Source organism: Capra hircus, chromosome 15, assembly GCF_001704415.2.
Source record: "Capra hircus breed San Clemente chromosome 15, ASM170441v1, whole genome shotgun sequence".
In the NCBI taxonomy this organism is placed as follows: domain Eukaryota; kingdom Metazoa; phylum Chordata; class Mammalia; order Artiodactyla; family Bovidae; genus Capra; species Capra hircus.
Genome location: NC_030822.1, coordinates 29,356,493 through 29,374,158, shown reverse-complemented (window position 1 = coordinate 29,374,158; position 17,666 = coordinate 29,356,493). Strand labels below are relative to the sequence as shown.

The 17,666-nt window shown below is 42.8% G+C and overlaps 1 protein-coding gene across 3 annotated transcripts in view; it reads right to left on the bottom strand.

Annotated features, from left to right (window-relative positions):
- P4HA3 (prolyl 4-hydroxylase subunit alpha 3) overlaps positions 1 to 15,986 on the bottom strand; it is a 40,602-nt gene extending 24,616 nt beyond the window's left edge. Inside the window, exons 1-4 of one of the 3 annotated variants that reach the window (XM_018059355.1) lie at positions 15,756 to 15,986; positions 7,253 to 7,395; positions 6,020 to 6,243; positions 863 to 1,012 (exon numbers count right to left, since the gene is read on the bottom strand). In XM_018059355.1, the coding sequence (XP_017914844.1) occupies positions 863 to 1,012; positions 6,020 to 6,243; positions 7,253 to 7,395; positions 15,756 to 15,955 (717 nt within the window). In that variant the 5' untranslated portion in view covers positions 15,956 to 15,986. The other 2 variants (XM_018059356.1, XM_018059357.1) reach the window with 2 other exon arrangements.

Below are 17,666 nucleotides of genomic sequence, written 5' to 3'. Positions count from 1 at the left end.
GAAAAGGACCATTTGCAGCACTGAGACTAAATCTGTTTTGGCAGCAAAACACAGGTTTGGACCACCCACATCCTCCTCCCTTTCTCAGGAAAAGGGGGAAAGAAAAAGGAATGTGTGGAGCAGAAATGGTTTATTAGTTCTGGAAACTCTAGGGAACTGACTCTGTAGTGATTTTTCCAGCCTATTCTTAAAGACTGTACAACTCTGGGGGACGTGGGTTTAGGATGGCAGCTCCCACAAGAAGAGATATGAGCTTTCATGAGGGACACAACAGATCACAGGTCAATGGTGCCAATGAAAATCAACACCTACAGGAGGCAATGAGCTGATGCTCTGGACCAATGACACCAGCTCTGTATCTGGACACGATTTATGTCACAGTTGGACTTGACAGTAGATGGGAGAAGATAACAATCAAACTTCTTCCTTGACATTGGCAATATCATGGCGAGAGTTATGAATTGTTGAGAGTGCCAAAGAGTGACCTGCATTGACTATGAAGCCACTAAACATTTGTAAATGCAGCTGCTGCTGATACAGGTGAGAAACCACCTCCTAATTGGAGATGATGATTTTAAAGTAGTCAGCACATTAGAAAGAGTACTGAGGAAGAAATAGACTCAGGCTCTAATCTGACCTCTGTGAGCTTTGTAACAATTTAGGAATTCTTTGGAGATTCAGTTTACTCACATGAGAAATATGGAAATTAAAAAAAAAAAAAATGCCCTGCCTGACACATTCAGTCCTGTTGGAAAGATGAAATAAATTAAGAGACATGAAAATGCTGAAAAAGTGGTAAAGCAGATATAAAGCATTATGGTTACTGTGATGAAAGGAGTGGGTCTCTTGCTTACTCCCCTACCTGGAAATAGGCGAAGGCCAGGTGATCCAAGGCATCCTCAAGACTTGCCTCATCCTCTGTCTTCCATTCTCCATAAGAGCCTCGGAAGAGACTGACAGCCTCCTCCAGCCATGGAATGGCATGGTAGTAATCCCCCATGTCATAGGCCACCTGCAGGGAACATAAGTACCATCACTAAAGTTGAGTCCACAGGTAGAGAAAGGAAATAACAATGCAAAAATGTGAGGGGCCTTTGAAACCCAAGAAGGCAAGTTTTCTTTCCAACTCATTTAAGTTAAATATGCTAAGCATCTATTACATACAAGACAATGTAACTAGGTGTGGAGAATACTGAAGTGTTCTCACATTTAAAAAATTTATATTGTACTTCCTTGATAGTCCAGTGGTTAAGAACCAGCCTGCCAATGCAAGGGACACGGCCCTGTCCCTGGTCTGGGACTCCACATGTTGAGAAGCAGCTGAGCCAATGAGCCACAACTGCCAAGCCCATGCTCTGGAGCCCATGCTCTGGAGCCCATGCTCTGGAGCCCATAAGCTGCAACTACTGAAGCCCACATGCTCTAGAGCCCATGCTTTGCAACAAGGGTATGTGTGTGCTCAGTCGTGTCAGATTCTTTGTGACCCCATGGGCTGTAGCCCACCAGTCTCCTCTGCCCATGGAATCTTCCAGGCAAGAATACCAGGGTGGGTTGCCATTTCCTACTCCAGGGGATCTTCCTGACCCAGGGATTGAACCTGCATCTCTTACATCTCCTGTATTGGCAGGCACATTCTTTACCACTGCACTACCTGGGAGGCCACTGCAATGAGGGGTCTGCACGCTGCAACTAGAGAGTAGCCCCCACTCGTCACAACTAGAGAGAGCCCAGGTGCAGCAACAAAGACTCAGCACAGCCAAAAATGGGAGGTGAGAAATATGAACTGAACTAACTAGAATACTGAGCAGAATGGCACGATTACTTGAAAGAAATATGTATGACGTGCTGTGGACGCATAAAGAAAGGAGGAGGCTTGAGAATCTCAGCAAGCTTCATGGAAGAAGTGCCACCTGAAGAATGGATATATGCATGTATAACTGATTCATTTGCTGTACAGAAGAAAATAGCACAACACTGTAAATCAACTATACTCTAATAAAGTGAAGTCGCTCAGTCGTGTCCGACTCTTTGCGACCCCATGGACCGTAGCCTACCACAATCCTCCATCCATGGGATTTCCCAGGCAAGAGTACTGGAGTGGGTTGCCATTTCCTTCTCCAGAGGATCTTCCCAACCCAGGGATTGAACCTGGGTCTCCCACATTGTAGGCAGATGCTTTACCATCTGAGCTACCATGGAAGTTATACTCTAATAAAAAATATAGAACTTAAGAAAAAAGTGCCATCTGAGTCTTCCTTAAACAAGGAAAAGAATTTCAATGAGCAGAGATTGGGATGAAGGGCATTTTATGATGAGGGAATGGCAGAAACAGAAGCCAAAATCAAGAATGTGTTCAAGTAGTATATTGTGATTATAGTCTAAGGCAAAGCGAAGCAGGGAATAAACATAAAAAGGCTACATGGGCTTCACTAATTAGAGTTGTGACTGTCATGTTTTTAGGAAGATATTGTTGGGATCAATGTGACTAATGAATTAAATGAATTTATTTATGTATTGTATTTATAATGTACTTGGAGATTCCTGCCCTTAAAGAGCTTGCAATCAACCAAGGGGCACGTGAGTAAACCAGTAATTGTGATATAATGCATTAGACACCTTAATGAAGGTGGACACTGGAATGCTGTGAGAGCTCAGTGAATAGCTCTCATAGCTTGTTAACTATGAGAGCTATGGCAACATGCACTAGACATAGCTCCTGTCTCCTAAGAGCTTACAGCTAACTAGAATACCAGACCTGCAGGTGGAATTTCCTGGAAATTGATGTCAGAAACAGCATGGAATTATAGAGTCACAGATTTGGAAGGCCTCTTGCAAATTGATCTAATTTAGGCGTAATTCCCCACAGGCAGAAAAACAGCAGAACCTGGAGATACTGCAATTCTGCTGCCCAAACAGCAAGTCCATTCCTATCCCCATCTGCCATTAGCCTGCTATGTTATCTTTCTGGTCCTTGAGTTTCCTATTTGAAAAATATTAATTTGAAGAATAACCAAAAATTGACTGAACTTTTCCTGCTAAGTTAACAATTTATTTAAGTCTTAGCAACATGGCAGACAGATAACTGGAATCCATCCTTAATCACAAAGACTTAGAAATTTCGAATAAAATATAAAAAGTATTTAATCATATATTTTCTAGAAAGATTGGGAAATAGCCAAGTACCAGAAATAAAAGAGAAGCTGAAAATCCAAGTAACAAGCTGATGAGCAAATGCTGAAGCTGACTGGGATGGGGTGGGTGTTAGTCCTAGTAACCTCCGTACTTGGTAGTCTGAGGTTATAATGCCCACAGGAGGACAGTACATGAGCCTTTTGTAGACCTCAAAAAACTTAAAAACTGGATTTAAGACATACTCATAAAACTGAAACCCATGAAAAACTACACTTCAAGGGAAAGAATTGACCAGAAAAATAATCTATCCACTGCCACAAGGAGACAAGAAAGTTAGTTTGTTTCTGTCTGGTTTCAATTCAGAGAAATAGATAATGGAAACAACCTAAGTGTCCATCAATAGACGAATGAATGAATAAGATGATACACACACACACACATATAATTCAACCATTAAAAAGAATGAAATCTTGCCATTTGTGACAACATGGATGTACCTTGAAGCATTATGCTAAATGAAATAAGACAGAGAAAGACAAATACCATATGATTTCACATACATATAAAATCTCAAACAAAAAAAGCAGAAACAAAAACCCCCAAGCCCATAAATATAGGAACCAGATTGCTTACCAGAGGCCAGGGTAGGGGGCTGGTGAAATGAATGATGGGGGTCAAAGGGTATTAACTTCCAGTTATAAAATAAATAAGTCATGGGGATGTAATGTAGAGGGGGAAAAAGAAAGGACTCTAAGGCTAGTGATACCACAGAGTACCTGAAAGAAGAAAACCCAAAACTCTGTGAAGGGATATTCCCACAATTCTGGGCAGAAAGACTCTATTTGGGGGGTGGGGGGGGAATCCTGCTAAAAATAAGCTCACAATCAAACATGATAAACTATGTCAGGAAATAACAGACCATGAGCAAGAGTCAACTGACACACAGTGGAACAGAAGAACTAGACGATTAAGCATTTCAGAAGACTGATCTGCTTTAAAATAATCAATAGAGGAGGGAATTGAGGGCATGTAGATAAAACAGACTTGTCTACAAGTTAATAATTATCCACGTTTATTCTTCAACCCAGGTATTTAACCAAGAGAAATGAACCCAAATGTCCACAGAAAGACACATCAATAAAGCAGCAGCGTTATTCCAGCTGATGCTGGGAACAAATCTAAGAATCCATCAACATGAGACTGATAAACAGTCTGTGGTATAGGCAAACAACAGAATACTAGTCAGCAACAGAAAGGAATGAGCTGCTGATAAATGCTGCAGTCCATGGCGTTGCAGAGTCGGACATGACTGAGCGACTGACCTGAGCTGATAAATGCAGCAACATGGATAAAATGTCACAGATCCAAGGTGCTAAGTGACTCAAGAGCACTTACTATTTGGTTTGGGACAGTGGTCGCTTGGTACCTGGGCAAGGGGAGACTAGAAAGGGTTGGGGTGGGGAGAAGGAAAAGGAGTGGGTGTTTGGCTATCTTTACATTCTTTTTTAAAAATCTGGAAAAAAAATCTGAAACAAATACAGCAAAATTTGAACATGTTCATTTCAGTTATAGATAAAATTGCTTATTTATGTGTATTTTTCTTCTATTTGAAATGTTTTATCTTTCAAAATAAGTAAATACAGAAATGATGATTGTCAGTGAGACTTTCAGGAAATGACTTAACTGAATTTTCAACATATGGTTTTAGTCTCAGAAAAGCCTCACTAAGGAAGCATATATTGGTACCATATATGGAACTGTTTTAACTGACTTCATTTTAAATTAGCCATGAACATGATGATTGAGCTTGATTCTATTAGGATCTCAGAAAATGAAAAGTTATACATGGAGAGGCTTAGGGCAACCCACTCTGTGTTAATTTGGAGGATATAGTCTCAAAACTTGGATTTAGGACACATGAGGCCCACTCTCAGATTGGCTAACGAATACTGCAGGGGCTGGGGAAAATTTACTTTCCTGCAGCATGCATCTTCAAAATTAAAAAGGATTTACTCCATTACATCCTGGGCAAAGGCTAACACAGAGTATATTGTAAAATAACCTCAAGTGGACTCAAAACTTCTGAACAAAGATCAGTTGACTATCTCATATGGAAGGTTCCTAAAGTCTATTTTCTCAAACAATTTTATAGCAATGTGGGGTTAGTTCTGGCTGCATCACTTGGCTTGTGGGATCTTAGTTCCCTGACCAGGGATTGAACTTATGCCCTTTGCAGTGAAAGCATGGAGTCCTAACCACTGGATCACCAGGGAATTCCCAAATGGTTTGTTTTATGACACTACTTTAATTTAGTATCTCTAAGTGGCTAGGAAATGTTGCAAGGGATTTCATAAAGCCCCAGGAGGCTGAGTTTCTGTGATCTTACCTTCACATCACCATCTCCTTTCCTTTCCCGCATCCTTTGACCTTGCTTCTCCTTTCCACTTGGCTGTCCATCTACTGGTGGAGTGCTATGGTTATGGTGACCAAAGGGCCATTTTGCCCAAGACAGTCCCATTTTATGTCTGTCAGCCTGGCTAATAACACTTCCTTCACTCTCAAGAGTGTCTTAAGTATGTGATTACCCTAGCTATTATGGAGCCAACATGGGATTCAGAGTTAAAAGACATAGGTTCAAAATTTAGTTCTACTTAAACTTGTGTAACCTTAGGCAAGTCATTTACCCTCTCTGAACCTCAGTTTCTTCATCTCATCTGAAAATAGAGATACTGCCCACTTTCCAATTTTGAAATTGTATTAATAACAATACAATTAGAAATTGTATTAATAACAGCAGGATTAGAAATAACAGCAATCAGAGTAGAGTGATTTATCCCCTAGAAAGAAAGAGAGCTGAGCAATCTGCCCTCTCTCTGAATACCATTACCTTGCCAACTTGGAAGCAGTCATCCCCGGTGAGGGAGAAAAGTCGCCTGGGACTATACAAGTCAGTGACAGCAGAGCCTGTGACTCTCTGGAAGACGCCTCGGGCAAGTCCCTTCACATTGAGCATGTACACGTCCTGCAGCCGCATCAGGGCCCTTGCTGCTCCCTCGAGGTCCTCAAAGGCTGGCAGGTCCTGCTCCACCCTCTCATAACCATCCTTGAGAGCTGTGGAGGTCACGAAAGCATCAATCCATCACTCAGAAAACAGGCGGTGAGCATTTGATACAGCGAGGCATCATCACCTTAATTACTATAATCACTAAGCTTGTAATATTTTCATGAGCAAAGATAATGTTTTATCTGATTTTGTTCCCAGGGTAATAAAATCTTCTGAATGAGGAATAAACATTTCAGAGTAAAAACTAAGCATCTTTATCATGTTGTTCCATTCTGTCTCCAGGAGTCTTGCCTTTTGAGGGGAAAACTTTTCTTCTTCTTAACTTCCCCAAAGTCGACAAACTTCTTCAATTATGAAAATGAAAGTTGCTCAGTCGTGTTCAATCTTTGAGACCCCATGGACTATACAGTCCATGGAATTCTCCAGGCCAGAATACTGGAGTGGGTTAGCCTTTCCCTTCTCCAGTGGATCTTCCCAACCCAGAGATCGAACCCAGGTCTCCAGCATTGCAGGCAGATTCTTTACTAGCTGAGCCCCAGGGGAAGCCTTTCAAGTACAAAGTAGAGTAAATTAGGAAAGTGATCTTACTACAGATAACACTGTAGTGGCAACTTAATAAAACAGAAATTAATAGACAACATCACTTTTACACATATGTAAATGGGATGATATAACCTATAGTTCTTCACAGGATTGGAGTGAAGATCAAATGAGATAATGGAGGCACCTCCCTGGCAGTCTAGTGGTTAGGACTCCATGCTTCCACTTCAGGGGACATGGGTTCACTCCCTAGTCAGGGAACTAAGATCCCACATGCCATGCAGTTTAGCCAAAAAACTATTTTTTAAAATGAGATAATGGATACGAAATTGCTTTATAATTATAATTGCATGAACATATTAACAAAAGAACCTAGTTCTTTGCAACAGAGCTAAGGAGATCAAGTAATACCTACCCACTTCATTATCCTTCATCACATCCCATCAGAATCTCTCTCCTTTCCACTGAGTCAGGAGATAGAATCTTCTCTTACCCTCCAGCCCTCCTCCTCATTACCTCGGATGTTCTCACTGGCCTCCAGACTATGTACCACATTCTTCCAGTCAGACTGTAGGCGTTTGATGAGAGTAAATGCAAGCAGAGGGTTAGACACAGGGGTTGCTGAATCTTCATGTAAAGATAGCACCTTGTGATAGAATCTGAAAGAGAGGAGTAGAATGACCTCACCCACTGATACAAGCGCTCTACCAAGTGAAGGCACAGTTAGAGCAGCGAAAAATGAAATGCTGAACCCCTTGAGACTCATGCAATATTCTAAGCAACATGAACAAAGAGGATGAAAACTATCAACACAACAAAAGCAGGTCCACTCACTTGTTCATTCAAGTCAGTCTCCATTGGTCAGTCACTATATGTCAGGCATCATGCTAGATGCTCGAGACCCAAAGGCAAGAGAGGGTGGAGCTCTCTAGGAGGTTACAAATAAGAAAATCTTTTTTTCTCTCATTATTCTATAATCAAAACTTAGAACCTGATAGAAGCTTAAAAAACATTGTTGAATTAATAACGATAACTGTGGTATGTGCTATGAGAGAAGAGAGCATATAATGCTATGAAACGCTCTGGCAATCTGTAAGCAGGGCACCTGACCCAGGTGGGAGTTAGAAGGTGTAAGGGAGGACTTTACAGAGGATACGGCACCTAATCAGAGTTTGGAAGGACTGGTTAAAATATTGATCAGTTCAGTTCAGTTCAGTCGCTCAGTCGTGTCCGACTCTTTGCGTAGCTACTACTTACTGAGCCCTTACCATTTCCAGGCATCCTGTTAAGTGTTTTAAACATATTGTCTCATTTAATTCCCCCTGCCCCAAATGCTCAGAACAGATATTATCATGCACATTTTACAGAAGAGGAGACTGAGGACAAGGCTATGCTGCTGGAAAACAACAAAGCCAGGAATGAACTGAAGCCTGGCTGACTCTGAAGCTGGGGTTCTTGACTGATTTTGCCATACTGTTTCCCACGGAGTCAGAACAAAGAAGGGAGGAGAGTGGGTTTTTTGAGCCAACAGGGACCAATGTATCCAAAGGCGCAGAGGCTTGACATATATTTAATTATTCAGTAAGTCACTTGCTAGAAGTCAAACTCCATGCTGGAAGCTGAGGATAAAAAGGCAAGACAGGGTCCAATGATCAAGAATTTCACGAACAAGAAAATAGCTGATTTCTCATCACTTTTTTTGGCCACATTGTGCAGTGTGTGGGATCTTAGTTCCCAAACCGGAAACTAAACCTGGGCCACATCAGTGAAAGTACTACCGAGTCTTAACCATTGGACCACCAGGGAATTTCCTCTTATCACCCTTTTCCTAAGTTCAATATATATTTCTACGAAACAATGAATGAAATATATTCTTCTATGAGCTAGATACAAAATTTTGAATAAGACAAAAACCTTGATCTCAAAACATTTGAGATTACAGATAATTACATTACAGATGCAACCCCAGATTTAAGAACAAAGCTTGGAGAAAAGTACACAGATCTGCCAGAGAAGATCACAGTAGGTATCACAGAGGAGATAACAAACTGAGACCTGATAGGTAAAAGCAAATAATGAGGGAGGGAGAAAAAAGTCTCCTTCCAGGAAGGCAGAGACAGTTCAACATGTGTAAAAGCACAGAGAGAATCAGTACGGAAATTACAAACTGTTGAGTATTTCTGGAGCACGCAGTGTATTAGGAGGATGGGGAGACTAGACTGGAGAAGCAAGGAGTAACTCATAGACCTTGCTGAGAAATCTGGGTTCTTCCCTGAGTGCAATTAGGAGTAGCAAAAAGTTTTAAGTGAGAGTGGGATGGACTATGATATGTTACATATATAAATCTCTGAGAGGGTGAGGAGAAGGGATTAGAAGTGGCAGGGTTACTACCAGAGCAGAAAGACCAGTTAGGAGGCCATTTCAAAGTAAGCAAGAGATAGGACAGTCTGAACCAAAACAGTGAGTGGGGGCAGAGAATGGAATGGTTTCAAGATTTAGGAAGCAGATCATACAGAAACTGGTGAAGATTGTATTGGGGAATGAACAGGTGGGTTATTCAGCACGCTTCCAACCTTTCTGGTTTACCAACATTTGCAGTAAAGGGGCAGAAATGTATGGGCCAGAAGTGATCATCTTTTTCATCAATTTCTCTCCTCCTCAATGTCCTTTAAGTGTGTTCATACAATTAAGAGATAACTGTTTACTTTCCTGGCATACTATGGTTATCCCATTTCTAATTCCCTACTAGGATTTATATTATTGAAACTTATTAGTTACAGTAAGGCAGACTTAAGAGTTCTAGTTCTGCCCTCCAAGACTTTTTCCCTTTGTTTTAAACATTATTTTCAAAAACAATATAATAACAACAATAGAAATAAAAGAAAAGGTGTCTGTGGTGCAAAGTGAATGTATGAAGAGCATGTGAGAATAGAAGAATTTTCTGGCCAGAGTGGAGGACTTCAGTGAGTGGGAAAGGATGGAAGTGAGGAATAGAGGGAGCAGTGGGGTGGGGGGAAGGTGCAGGACTTCAATCCCTTGAAACAGTCTTGAGTTAAGGATTTCTCAAGGGTGAGGCCTCAACTATAAACACAGCCTGAAACAGAATAGTTGCTTTGGGTAGAGATGCTTCTAGTGAGCCAAATATTCAATTCAAGCATAAACTAAGAAAAATAGTCTGCTCCTGGGTGCCCCAGGGAGGAAACAGGAAACCTGTTAAGTCCCAGGATATCTCTGATCCCCAAGACAGGGGGGTTTTAAAATTAAACCTACTCAAGGGTTTTAAAACTAAACCAGCCTCCAGGGTGTGGGACTTTTTTTGACCCATTATTTTCTGCTTCAGCTCCATATGGAACTACTTAGTGAAAGATATTCCACTGCTAGACGAAAATACAAGCAGAGACTCAGGCTTGAGTTCAGACTGAAGGGTAAGTGTCCAGGGACCACTGAGGCTGAGTGGCAGGGATTTTACAAGACAGTTGCATGGAGAGGAGCTGGGAGGAGACGTAAGAGGTATCCTGACCCAGCCTCTAGCTATCCCTCAGTTTCCTCTCCTACAAAACGGTAAACCTGGTCTAGTCTAGAAGATCTCTAAGGATGCTTTCAGCCAACCATTCTGTTCTTTCTTTCCATCACCTTTTCCACAACCGAATAAACAAACTCCTCATCTGGTGCTTGAGACCTAATGTATCGGGTTGGCCAAAAAATAACATCTTGACTGAAAAACCTAAACGAACTTTTTGGCCAACCCAATATAACAAGCCTCAGAGGAAACTGAGGGGCAAAGGAAGCATGACAGAGGGGTGAAAATCAAAGGTACCATCTCCTTGTTCTCTTCACATCCCACTTTGTGTTACGGTGTCAATTTATTTAGGACAGAGGTTTGATCTCTACTGAAGAACATAATTCAATTCAATGTTCATGTACGTCATCTTTCTGTCACACAAAGAAAAAAGAAAAAACCTATCAATCGATATCTGAGGCTGGTTTGGAATCCAAACGTTGGCCCTGTGCCCAGCCTCTAAGCCAATAGCTGGTTTTTAGAGACCAAGTTACTGAACGCTGAATTCAAACTTCAGGGTTTCCTAAACAGCTTTTTTGCTTTAACAAATGCTGCTGAGAGTGGAAAATCGGATCCTTTCCTTCAAGAATCTGCACATAAAAGCTGCAACCCAATCCCTGCATTAAACATAGCCTGGGACAGGTTACCCAACCACAATACATGCGCTGTTTTAATTCACTATGTTTTTCCTTTGGAATTCAGAAATGGCTTTGTCTCAGTTCTTCTGAGACATTCTGAATGCTTAATTCCTAGCACAGAAGTCATCGCTGATGATACTACTTTCTAAATCTTGGTACTTTTTAAAAACTGCAACAACAAAAGAAGCTAGGGGTTAACTATCTAAATATTATATGATGAGTATACACAATATTATATTAGTACATAGCTATATATATTGTAAGTAGCATAATTTTTATTCATCAATTTGGGGTAGGGAGTATAGTTTCAATATCAAAAAATATTTAATTTCTAACTAGAAATTCAAAGAATATCAACTTAGGCCTCTTAGAAATAACATCTCAAGTTACATTAGATCACCAGATTGCAAGTATAGGAAAATGAGCAGGAACTGCCAGAATTCTTGTTTTAAAAAGCAAATATTTTACCAGGTTTTAGAGCAGTGACTAGAGAACAGACAGTCTCTAAGTTATCAAATTAAGCTTTCTGGAATTAAATGTTCATAAGTCATATGGAAAGAGACTCTAGAATTTTTCTGATTCTTTTTTTATTATCTGGGCTCTCACAATCCTAGCTACTGTGTAGAACCAAAAGTTGTGCCTAGCTTCACCAGCAAGTCTTAAACAACAATCATAAAGAATTAACATTTGTAGAGCAATTACTACTCTCCTTTATATAGTAGTTAATGCTTCCAACAAACCATGTTGGTAGGTACTATTTTTATCATCATTTTACAGATTAGGAGACTAATTCTTAAAGAGGTAAAGGAACTTGCCCAAGGTCAGAGCCAAGCATTCTAACAAACGTTACAATCCTGAATCCAGACTCTTAACCACCATGTACTCCTGCTGCCCATTTAACCTCAACAGCTATGGGGCTTGGTCAGCATCCTGGCACATCATACAAAGCAAGCAGCAGGGACATTATAGCGTGATAAAAAGAAACAATCAAAGGAACTATGTCCTAGTCCTAGCTTTGCTACTTATTTTTTGCTGTTTAGTCATTAAGTCATGTCTGACTCTTTGTGACCATATGGACTGGAGCCTGCCAGGTTCCTCTGACCATGAGATTTCCCAGGCAAGAATACTGGAGTGGGTTACCACTTCCTGCTCCAGGGGATCTTCCCAACCCAGGGATCGAACCGGTGTCTCCAGCATTGCAGGTGGATTCTTCACCACTGAGCCACCAGGGAAGTCCTTGCTACTTACTAGATTTTATAATCTTGGATTACGGAACTTAAACTGTAGTTTTCACACTTTTCAATGATTTCTCATTTGCTTAAAAGAGTAATACAAACCTATTTCAAAACACTGTGTGAGAGAGAATCAAATGAGATAAGGCTTGTGGCAAGACCTCCCACCGTGACAAATCTGTGACAATGACAATGGTGAGAAGATGGTAAAGGAGACCAGCACGCATGTTGGAGGGGGGAATTCTAGCCAGCCACTCTGATCAACATCTCTAGCTCGCTCTTCTGATTCTATTCCCTATTAAGCCTAGCATCAGGATTCTGACCGTTATCTCAATCTGAGCCACCCAAATAAAGAGATTAGTAGAATGCGAACAAGCACACGGGTAGCAGGGAGCATGATGGTACCTCAAATCAAAGGAAAAAGTCTCCTCTATTTCCACCAATGAACTTGGACTCCAATGAATACAGATTAAGAACAAAATGATTTTTTTTTTTTTTTGGTCACACCATGTGGCTTGTGGGATCTTAGTTCTCCCTATCAGGGATTGAATCCTGGCTCCCACCAGTGGAAGTACAGAGTCCTAACCACTGGACCATCAAGGATTCCCCAAATTAAATTATTTTACTCTGTAAATATGGGTCCACAGAATACTAGGCAACAATGCTACTCCAAAGAGTGACATGAATTATTAAAATTATCATTTATTGTTATAATTGGGCTTCCGAGGTGTCGCTAGTGGTAAAGAATCCGCCTGCTAATTTGGGAGACGCGCAGGAGACTTGAGTTCAATCCCTGAATCAGGAAGATCCCCTGGAGTAGGAAATGGCACCACACTCCAGTATTCTTGCCTGGAAAATTCCATAGGCAGAGCAGTCTGGCGGGCTATAGTCCACGGGCCGCAAAAAGTCAGACACGACTAAGCAACTGAGCACAGCAGATTATTATAATTAATACACACTTATATACACTATATAGTATGTGTGTGTATGTGTGTGTTACCATGCTATTTTTGGCCACACCATGCACCTTGTGGGATCTTAGCTTGTGAGATCAAACTAACAGTAAATTTAAACAGGCATACAACTGCTTATATACAAGCTACATGCTTAACAGCATGTACCAAATTATATCATCATTCAGTTACCATTGAGTAACAAACAAGATCTCTCACACATACTTCCTCACAATCACTGACTCTCTTCTACATGGGCTCTCCCACATAGCCATCGTGGCCCTCACACCTTCTTCCCATATGCCCTGGAAGCAGTATTACCACATACACTCACTCATAGTTTTATAAGCAGCAAACTGTGAGATAACCCTCTGTTGTCCCAGCTCAGCTGAGGGTCACAGGATATAAATATAGCATTAAATATTCAAGTAACTATATGGTTACACCCATTTCTCACTTTGTGAGTTTCTCAGTTTCCCAAGAGAAGGTGCACAGCACATATTCATACCATGGTGTTATATCCACTCATTTATCTTTCATTGTTTGAGTCAGTACATGATTACAGCGCCTCAGTGTTCCAAGTCTTACAGTAGAGTTTGTTGATTGTATTTTGAGTTTCAGTTCAGCCGCTCAGTCATGTTCAACTCTTTTCGACCCCATGGACTGCAGCACGCCAGGCCTCCCTGTTCATCACCAATTCCTCGAGCCTACTCAAACTCATGTCCATTGAGTCAGTGATGCCATCCAACCATCTCATCCTCTGTCATCCCCTTCTCCTCCTGCCTTCAATCTTTCCCAGCATCAGGGTCTTTTCAAATAAGTCAGTTCTTTGCATCAGGTGGACAAAGGATTGGAGTTTCAGCTTCAGCATCAGTCCTTCCAGTGAATATTCAGGACTGATTTCCTTTAGGATGGACTGGTTGGATCTCCTTGCAGTCCAAGGGACTCTCAAGAGTCTTCTCCAACACCACAGTTCAAAAGCATCAATTCTTCAGCGCTCAACTTTCTTTATAGTTCAGCTCTCACATCCATACATGACTACTGGAAAAACCATAGCTTTGACTAGACGGACCTTTGTTGGGAAAGGAATGTTTCTGTTTTTTAATATGCTGTCTAGGCTGGTCATAACTTTTCTTCCAAGGAGCAAGCATCTTACAATTTCATGGCTGCAGTCACCATCTGCAGTGATTTTGGAGCCCAGAAAAATAAAGTCTCTTACTGTTTCCAGTGAAACGTATCCCCATTTATTTGCCATGAAGTGATAGGACCGAATGCCATGATCTTAGTTTTTGAATGCTGAGTTTTAAGTCAACTTTTTCATTCTCCTTTCACTTTCATCAAGAGGCTTGTTCTTCTTCGCTTTCTGCTGTAAGTGTGGTGTCATCTGCATATTGATATTTCTCCCAGCAATCTTGATTTCAGCTTTTGCTTCATCTCATCCAGTCTAGCATTTCTCATGATGTACTCTGCATATAAGTTAAACAAGCAGGGTGACAATATACAGCCTTGGCGTACTCCTTTCCTGATTTGCAACCAGTCTGTTGTTTCATGTCCAGTTCTAACTGTTACTTCTTGACCTGCATACAGATTTCTCAGGAGGCAGGTTACGTGGTCTGGTATTCCTATCTCTTTAAGAATTTTCCACAGTTTGTTGTGATCCACAGAGTCAAAGGCTTTGGCATAGTCAATAAAGCAGAAGTAGATGTTTTCCTAGTTGATTGTATAGCAAAACAACATTGGCTGAGCATCTATTAGTGTGTGCTACACTCAGCATCTCCAAGCATCAAGTATGGTTTTGCCCAGTGGTTTTGTTTTCCTGCTGTCAAATACTTTCATACACATATACATCTCAGTGATAGTATTTAGAGTTCTTATGTGTGTGTAGAGAAAAGACATCTCAGATTAACAATCATGATATTACAGACTCCAAGTTCTTAGACGGCAGGGTAGGTTCTTGTTCACCATTCTCTCCCCAGTGCCTGGAACAGTGCTTGGTTCATAGTAGACACTCAAACATATACCTTGAATGAACTGATAAACCTGAAGCGTTATTCCTATAGAGACCTGGACAGTTACTTGGCATGATATCCATAGGGTCGTGCCCCCCGGTCACCATGACATGTAAATCTCATACATAGTCACAGAATGTCCCCCCATACTAAACATCAGTTCCCTGGGTCACATGGTCAACACACGTGTGGCTACAGTGTCACCGTATTCTCTCCGTTTCACTCTCTCAGGGTCGCTGGGTCTCTGTAACAGAGAACCTGGGGGCTCACACTGCTTGACCTTGTGAAGCTCTACTCCGCCCCACAGTCGCTCCACCGCACGTCCCCACAGCGGACCAACTTGGCGGTGTGAGGCTGGACGGGGGTGCCACTGCGTGTGTGCGAGACACGGAGTCTGAGGTGCTACGCAGTGTGACACGGTGTCTCGGGGTGCCCCTCGGGATGACGATGGCTCTGGGGAGTCACACTGGGCCACAGTACCTTGGTCTCCGGGTTGGACACCGCGTCCGAAGTCCCAGCAGGGTGACCACGAACCTGTTACCCCCCACTCGGCGGCACAAAGTCTGGGCCTCGTCCGTCCTCCGAGACTCAGTCCCTCGGGCTCGCACCCCGCCCCCCGTGCCCTCACCTGGTCAGGTCCCGCAGCCGCGCCTCCTCCCCGCGCAGGTAGCGCCGCAGCAGTCCCAGCAGCCGGCGCTCGGGCGCCAGGGCGCGCGCCACACTGGTCAGCGCCGAGAACGTGTCCCCGCGAGCCGCGACCTCGGCCGGGTCCCCTGCCCGGAGCGCCAGCACCGCCAACAGCGCCGCCAGCCGCGCCGCGGGGCCCATCGCCGGCGCTCGCGCGCGTCCTCTCCGAACGTCGCGCCGGGCCCCGTTCTCGCCGCTCCGCCCCCGCCCGCCCCCGGGCCCCGCCCCCGACTCCTCGCTAACCCCTCCTCTCGCTCTCCACCCCCCACCTTCCTGCCCCTCGGACTGCATGTGGGCTGCCTGCAACCTCAGTGTCCCCCGCCCTCCCCCAATCACATCCCTGGGGAAGCATTTCCACTGCGCCTATTTCGCGCTTGGGGAAATTAAGGCAACGGGTGTGGTGAGGAATTAATTCATCAGTCTATGGCTGTACAACGTCATTCAAAAATATTCACTCCCTGGATCAAGGGGTGGAAATACAGAAACATCCCTGGATTCCGATGGACAAATCAGGAGAGTAAACGTTGTGGAATGGTAACAGCGGTGTGAATAAAGAGCTGTGACAGACCAGGGAGGAGGAGAACACTTCACACAGGACCTGACGTCTGAACTATCTCCAAGGATGAGTAGAACATTGACCGGAGGTGAAGAGGGTGAAGGCCATTAGGGTCAGTGCGTGACAGATCTAGGACCTATACAACCAAAACTGGGGTCCTGGGTCATTGCTCTGCATTACATACCCATGGTCATTTAAGCAAACAAAAGTACTGTTAATCCTACTACTTACCCTTTCCCCCTCTTTCCCAGGGAATGTTGATTCACTCATTCATTCATTTAACAATATTTAGCACCTGTTCTACTGCACGGGAGGGATGGTCTCTCCTGGAGAAGGTACTTATGTATACCAAGGTCTGAAGATGGAAAATAGTTTGAGTTGCAGAAATGATAAGAAATTCCTTGGGGCTGGGACTGTCAGATTGTGAGGGGGTTTTGCATGTCATGCTAAGAAATTTGGGCTGTTTGCTATGAAAATCCAGTGGAAACCTTTTCTTTTTTTTTCTTTTTAACCTCCCTCTCACCTCCCTCTGCATCCCACCAGTGAAACTTTTGAAGGGCATTAATAGTCGTCCAGTGACTGAGCAAGGTGAGGGTATAAAAGCCCAGTTATTTAGGCCAACATGAGACAGCTCTGACAGGCTCTAGTCCTTCTGCCACATAGACCGAAGCTTTGTCAAGCTTCTTTGACCTCTTCCTCTGCCCTTTCCTGCTTTTCCTGTGCTTTCACAGACCCTGATCCCTAGCAATATCAAGCATCATCTCAGCATCTGCTTCTGGAGAATCCAGCCTGTGACAGCAGCACAATCAACATACACAGCTGATAAGTGTAGAGCAGTAACCTGAACCCAGGTGGTCTGGGTCTGGGTACCATTTTCTTAATTGCTACCAGAGGCAGATTTACCAGGAAGCTTTTGAAGCTTAAGCTTCAAGGCCCCTAACTTACACAAATCCTTTCCAACACCCTCAGGATTGAGGGGTGGCAGAACCCAACAGTATTTTCTTATTGTTATATGTATTTGTAAAATTTGCAAAATAAAGGTATTTTAACCACAATTGCTTAAGTTTTCTCTTTCCACTCTGACTTCCTCTTTATCACACGTCCCCTTATGGTGGCAATGTTGGAATGGCTAAGGGTCTGTATTTGCAACTGAGTAGTCATCTTAGCCTGCTTTCTGCTCATAGAAGGTTGAGCATTATAGTAGGAAGAATAATACCCCCTCCCCAAGATGCTAATGTCCTAATTCCTAAAGCCTGTGACTATGGTGCCTCACATAGCAATAGGAAATTTGCAGGT